This window comes from Octodon degus, unplaced genomic scaffold (assembly GCF_000260255.1).
Source record: "Octodon degus isolate 3935 unplaced genomic scaffold, OctDeg1.0 scaffold00007, whole genome shotgun sequence".
Taxonomy (NCBI): domain Eukaryota; kingdom Metazoa; phylum Chordata; class Mammalia; order Rodentia; family Octodontidae; genus Octodon; species Octodon degus.
The window spans coordinates 28,975,826-28,983,034 of NW_004524583.1; the positions used below are offsets into that span (position 1 = coordinate 28,975,826).

The 7,209-nt window shown below is 42.9% G+C and overlaps 1 protein-coding gene across 1 annotated transcript; it reads left to right on the plus strand.

Moving 5' to 3' along the window:
- Window positions 1-2,944: 2,944 nt before the first annotated feature.
- LOC111812738 (disintegrin and metalloproteinase domain-containing protein 20-like) lies at window positions 2,945-5,185 on the plus strand. The gene has a single exon (XM_023701751.1). It carries the CDS (start codon window positions 2,945-2,947, stop codon window positions 5,183-5,185), a length of 2,241 nt encoding a protein of 746 aa, XP_023557519.1.
- Window positions 5,186-7,209: the final 2,024 nt, after the last annotated feature.

The window sequence follows — 7,209 nt, forward strand, 5'->3', positions numbered from 1 at the left end:
TGTGCATTTCCTTTAACTGCTTTTAAACATGCCATGTGTCCTCACTGATGTCTTCTGTCCGGGTGACAGCACAAGGATGGGTCAGTGGAGGGCGGTGACAACCCCAAGTGGTTTTCTGCTATTCCAACTTTCCAATCAGAGGAATCACACCACCACCAGCTATAGTCACCTTAAGGAGGGAATCCAACTCTTCATCTCTGCAGATGGCAAGCTGCAAGTGACATGGACTGGTGTGCTTGACTTGGAGATCCTTCAATGCGTTCCCTACCAGCTCCAGTACCTCAGCAGTGAGGTGCTCCAGGATTGCAGCACTGTAGACGGCGGCAGTGGCACCCACTCCTCTGTGGCTCGTAGTGCGTGTCTTCAGATTTCTGTGTTCGAGCTTCTCTGCTCGCCTACAGAGAGCCATCCGCTTCCTGTATCTCTGTGCATGTTTCTGCCTGCACTGGATTTTAAAACTACTCCAGAACTGAATGCAACACATTAAAACACAAGTGTATTCACACTTTCCACAATAATGCTACTAATAACGTTATTGGAGAAGATAATGTTAGTATCACCACACAACCGTCACCACATGAGAAGTACTTCATCACAGCTGGTGTCTAAGAGCAGATCAATGTTTATGTCTACAGCATTGTCTGTGCATTTCCTTTAACTGCTTTTAAACATGCCATGTGTCCTCACTGATGTCTTCTGTCCGGGTGACAGCACAAGAATGGATCAGTGGAGGGCGGGTTCCCATGCAGAACCATGATGTTCCCATGGAGAAGATGTGATCCATAAAAGAAAACGGAAGAGATCAGCTGAATTCAGTGATGTTCTTACCCTCATGGAGCTCATTCACGCGCAGTTCTTGGTTGAAATCACGTTTGCAGAGTTGCAGCGTTGGCCTGCCTCTGTCTTACTTTTCTCTTGTTGCTGGCACAAAACAGCCAGCACCCAAAGTTAGGGAAGGAAAGGTTGATGCAGCTCACAGTGTGCAGAGACTTAGTCGGGAATCAGCTGGATCCAAGGCCGGGCAGCCCAGCCCAGGGGAACAGCTTACAAAGGCTGAAGTAAGCAAGGAAGAGTACTAAGAGCGCAAAGCTGGGCAACTAGCCTCTTTGGACCCGTCCATTGTGAGCACCCTCTCCTTCCTTGGCTGGGTGTAGCAGCCACACCACCTCCTTGCCCTCCTCCTGCACAGGCTCAAGATGTTTACAGAGGGGACACTGGACCCTGCTAGGTCCCATAGAAAGTTAAATTTCCAAACTTCTCAACTTGACACAGTGTATCAAGAATTACAGCCCCTGAGTTAGTGATGGGCCATGGTTCTCTTCAGGGTCACATAGAACCTAAAGTCAGATGCTTAGTCAAAAAAAAAAAAAAATGGACTCATTTCAGGTATCAGGTATATTTAAGATGCGTCATAAATTTTTTTTGTTTGTTTTTGGAGAACTTGTCTCCAAAACTACACAGTTCAGGCAGGCCTTGGACTATGTAACACAGGATGGTTCCAACTCATCTACCTATCTCAGCCTTGTAAGTGCTGAAATTATTGGTGTTGGCCATCATATTTTTTTTTTAGATTTTTTTTAACTTTGTTTGGTTCTTTTGTTTGTGCAGGGTCTTACTACACAGCTCAGACTCAGTGATACTGCTATTTTCTGCCTCCCTAGCGCTAGGATTACAGGCATGCGCTACCATGTCCACACTCCATCACTAGCTCAGTACGCCCAGGGCCAGGGCCAGTGCTGCATGTGGTGCCAGGGATTGAACCCTAGCCCTCGAGCTTACCTAAGCAATCACTTAGTCTGCTGAGCTATTTAGCCAGCTTGACACCACATTTTAAGGAGTTAGCTTGATGAGGTTTTACAGGAGCCTGCTACCTCACTTAGATTGTTTCATTCTATTCTCTGTCATACCAAAAAGGCCCACCATGTCCCATTATGTTACAGCTATATCAGGGAACCGATTACATTAAACGTACCATAGAGGAGTTGTCAATGTTCTAGGACTTCAAACATTTTAATCTGTGCATTCAGGGCTCTGTTTGGTCTAGTTTCTTTCTCTACTCATAATACACTTGAGATTCGTCAGTGCTCTTGCACCAATCAGAAGGATACCATGTCATTACTAAGGATCATCTCGCTGAATAAATACATTTTGTTAAACACTCACCCATCAAAGACCACTTCTTTCCTTCCAGTTTGTGGAAGAAAATTAAGACGAGTGCCTAGGAACACGGATGAGACTATGCACACAATCACCTAGGCTAGAATAGCTGATTCATAACCTGGACAAGGTCAACACGGATGTGGATGTTTTTATTTTCCTGAAAGCTGAGCTTGACTCCAACAACAGCTGAACTTAACATTCCCTCAGTTATTACCGAAATTCCATGCAACTCACAAACTCTCAACATTCCTGGAAAAATCTACATCCTCCTAAATTTTAGTACCATTTCAGGTTTCATCTTTGTGACATGCTGGATCTACATCTCATATGAGTAAGAGACAAGTCATATCTGTCATAAAATTATGCAAAGCCTACTTATTCTTCCCCTACATACTACCCTACTCTTCATAAGTGCATTTGTAACTACAAGGTAAGCACTGCCTCACATCAGTTTGACAATAGAGTCCTAACAGTACCAAATTGCATCAGTTCCACTCATTCTTGCCCCATATAGACTTCCACTTACATATGGAGCCATTTCAGGCCAGGTGTACACCACTTTAATGAGTAGCCCCTATGTTCCCCTTTCCTCAATGCCACCTCACAGTCACCAGCTCCCTGACCCACAGCATTGTTGTGTAATAGTCCAGCCCTGCCCTTCCATTGGCCAAGCCTACAGCTCACTGTGCTCTCCCCAGTTAGGCCAGCAAAGAGCTCCTGTTTGGGGGGCAGTCTTGCCTGCCTCCTGCTTGACCACACTGCATGGGCCCAAGCTCCCTTACTCATGGGGGCTTCCGGGGCCCAGAACCTCCTGCCAGGTGCTCTGTGCCTGTCTGCGATCTGGGCAGTGCTGTCCCCCATCTGCTGTTCCCAAGACCCACCAAGGTGGCGCTTCACCTCCTCAGAAGTTGTTATCCCCAGGAAGGTGCCCCACAGAATGGATGGAAGCAAGACGCCAGACCAGCTCTCCTACAGCATGCGCTTCCGAGGCCGGAGGCACGTGATCCACATGAAGCTCAAGAAGAACTTGCTGCCAGAACACTTCCCTGTTCTTACCAACAATGACCAAGGGGCCATGCAGGAGGACTACCCCTTTGTCCCTCGAGACTGTTACTACTACAGCTACCTGGAGGGGGTTTCTGGCTCCGCAGCCACGCTGGACACCTGCTCTGGAGGTCTGCGCGGCATGCTGCAGGTGGATGACTTTACTTATGAAATCAAGCCACTAAAATCTTCTTCCAAATTTGAGCATATAGTTTCTCAGCTTGTGTCACAAGCTGTATCAGAAGATGAAAGATGTAATATTCCGGAGGATGAGGCAAATCAAATTCTCAAAGAGGTAAAACTTGCAGAAAGTCCAAGAGCTGCCCCTGCTTATTTGTGGCGGGTACATCGAAAACGGGCACATCTTCACTACACAGTAAGTAACTCACTCTGGCTTCTGCAGAGAAATCGCACTCGTGTTATAGAGAATGTCGTGATTATGAACAACATCATACATAGCATTTATAGACCACTGGGCTTAAATATACTCATACGTGTTTTGTGCATATGGGAAGACAGGGATCAAGTGGTCTTAGACAACGGTGAATTCACGTTCCCTTCTGTCGTGATGAGGAGGTTTGGTATGTGGAAACTAAGAAATTGGTACACTAGCATTCCTCATTCTACTTCACTACTTCTTACAGGACATAAAATGGGAAGCAGCATTTATAGTGGTAACTCAGACACTATATGCAACCCCAATTGGGGAGTAGCATTTGTGTGTGTGTCGCGGTATCACCTATTTCTGGCTTCAACAATAGGAGCTCATGCAATAGGTCATAACTTAGGACTGGTGCACGACACTGAAGGTTGTGTCTGCTTTCGAAGAAGTGCTTGTCTTATGACTCCTATGCCTGGTCTCTATGATATGGCCAGCAATTGTTCTTTTGAAAACGTCCACAAAAGGCTTTTTAATTGGGACCCTTGCTTGAGTTTGCATTTTCCTCCGTACGATAATTTTCCTTATGTAGCTCCTCGTTGTGGAGACAAGATAACAAATAATGATGAGGAGTGTGACTGCGGGTCTTTGAAAGAATGTGCCTCAAATACGTGCTGTGGAACCAATTGTATTTTCACACTTGGCAGTGTGTGTGATGGAGAGAGTTGCTGCCAGGACTGTAAGTATGCGGAACCTGGAACTATGTGCAGAAACACACTTGGTATTTGTGATCTGCCAGAATACTGTAGTGGGAAAAATGAAATATGCCCCAATGACTTCTATATCCAAGATGGAACCCCATGTTCACCAGTAGCTGTTTGTATGAGAGGAAACTGCAGTGACCGTGATTTGCAATGTCAAGCTCTCTTTGGATTCCAAGTAAAAGATGCTCCTCCACCATGCTATGAAAAATTGAATATAATTGGTGACCGCTTTGGAAACTGTGGACTTAGGGAGCTGAGACCAGGAACTATACCTAGTAAATGTGAAATTGATGATGTTCTTTGTGGAATATTGCATTGTAGCCGTCCTGAAGAAGTTCCGGGAGGAGGTGAACACACTACATTTCATGATATAATAGTACAGGGAGCTAAACAGATACACTGCTTTGGATATGATGTACACCATGGGACGGAGTTACCAGAAATGGGACTTGTAGTAGATGGTGCAACCTGTGGCCCAGGAAAATTCTGTCATCGACAGAATTGCACTTTTCATCAAGATATGGGTTTTGACTGTGATGTGCAGACATGCAACTACAGAGGAGTGTGCAATAATCTAAAACATTGCCACTGTATACGTGGCTTCAAACCACCAGGCTGTGCAGAGAAAGGCCCCGGTGGCAGTGTGGATAGTGGTTCTCCACCTGACAAAGAAGAAGCTGTTCAAGCCAAAGTACTTGCCATTCCAAACTATGTATTAGTTTTCCTTACTGTTCGTTTTGGTCTTTTTATGGCTTCAATTCTTATTGGTGGACTTACAAAAGCAAAAAGAGCTATAGACAAGAGAGTATACCATGATGAATATGAAGTTGAACCTTAGTAAAGCAAGATTCACATGAGCTGCAGTAAACAATATCATAGTGGCCCTTACTGGAAGAAATGATTGACGATTCCTCACAAATGCTGATGTTGTCTTGAAATAAAATCATAAAGAAATAAAAAAATGCTTGTGTTTAGAATTATTACTGTTTTAAATGAAGTCAGCGATCATATTTCAAGCTTGAGTAGGCCAAGCAAGTATTTTCAGAAATTATCTAAAGAATGAAATTGTTGTTACTTTACACAGTGTGATCTGCTTGTTAGATATTACAAACAGTATTTGGTAGTTCAGGTTGTGGGTAATGAACCAAAAAGGGCAGCAGGGCAGGGCAGCATTAAGGCCCTACAGGAGTGTTGCTTAAAGTGCTATTTAATTATTACCAGAGGTTTGAGATGGCTCAGCACATCCTGCTTGGTACAAGTGCATTTAATCATCACTGGCACACAGACCTTCTAGTGAGCCCTGACAGTATCCTTTTCCTGTTCCTGGAGCTTTGTCATAGGCAGTGGGAGCTGCAGTTGCACGTGAAGTGGTTCCAGGTCACTAGCAGTGTGGGCAGGATAAGGCACAGGAATGCCAAAAGAAGGTAGGATTGTCTTTTTTTTTGGCCGGAACTGGGGATTGAATTCAGACCCTTGCACTTGCCAGGGAAGCACAAGAAGGTAGAGATAGGAAAGAAGAGATGTTGGAAAGCAGAGGAATAAGAAAAAGGAAGACACAAGCCAACACAAATGAGCAGTTCTTTATACTCTTGAGTGAAATAAATTGGACCCATATGTGTTAACATCATATAGTCTCCTTAATATAAGAACCTGAAGGAGAAAAATGTAATCTGGACTACAATCCATACTGGGAAAAGGGAGTGAACTCATTTAAAAGAAAGAGTTACTGAATTGAAGACAAGGACAGCAGAGGGAGTGGGGGAAAGAGATTTATTCATGTACATAAGCAGGATGGTTTGGAAAAGTACTCTGTGCATTTCTGCTGCTCCATGGAAAGGAGCAGTTAATGCTTTAAATAGTTCATCTCCTTTTCTCATTTGTTTATACTTTTTCTCTTCATTATTCCTTATACATTTCTTTCTTCTTCCAAATTTACATGCATATATCTGGTAATATGAATAAATGGTTGGAAGACAACACTATGTGTTACAACAAATACAGTGAAATTCATATGACTTTGTTACGTGAAATGCTGTATCACTTGTAATTCTTTGTTTTAATTCTAATTAGTACTATCTTTAAAAAATAAAAAAAATGAGCAGTCCCTGAAGAAGAGAAAAATATTAAGTTAAAAAAACCCAAAAAAAACAAAACAAAAAAAAACCTCTCCAAAATATGGAGGCTGTCAAAAGGATTTCTTTGGTTGACTTTCTGAAATCAAACAAAATGTGCTGCCCATGGTGTCACCTTGCTTTTGCCTGAGTAAGAAATCACAGAAATGATCAAGTTTGATATGCTCCAATTAATCGAAGAGCCTCTGCACTTCCAGACTGTGCTTTCAGAACTCATATGATACTAAGAGCAAATAAAATGATAATTCTGCACCAGACAGTATGTGTACAGAGACTCCGGCCAGGTGACTGTCTGGATTAGGTATTTACATAGGGAAAGACATAGTTGTATAACAACCTACATTCTTGGATTATCTGAAGAAATCAGAAGGAAAAGAGTGAGTTGGGTCAGAAAAATAGACAACCTCAAAACGAAAGTCTGCTACCTCCACACTGTGCTAAAAAATGAGGAAATATGCAAAGTAGCACGTGGTTTTATGTAATTGTAGCTTTCTCTGTATATGACATGAATTAATGCTACACATAACTACATGAGCTCTGGTGGCCAATAAATGTGACAATTTAAATGATTATAGAATACAGGCCAAAAAAAAAAAGCAGAGATTTCTTAACTTTGAAATAAACATTTAAAATTAAAAACAAAAACAAAACCGAACCAGGATCTAGGAGGGCTCTCATCTACTCTCAAGTAATTAAGGCTGTATGATGCATAAGATTCTTCACCCAAAAC

Coding starts and splice junctions, on each gene's coding strand:
- LOC111812738 (XM_023701751.1), top strand. CDS start 2,945: ATGGGGGCTTCCGGGGCCCAGAACCTCCTGCCAGGTGCTCTGTGCCTG.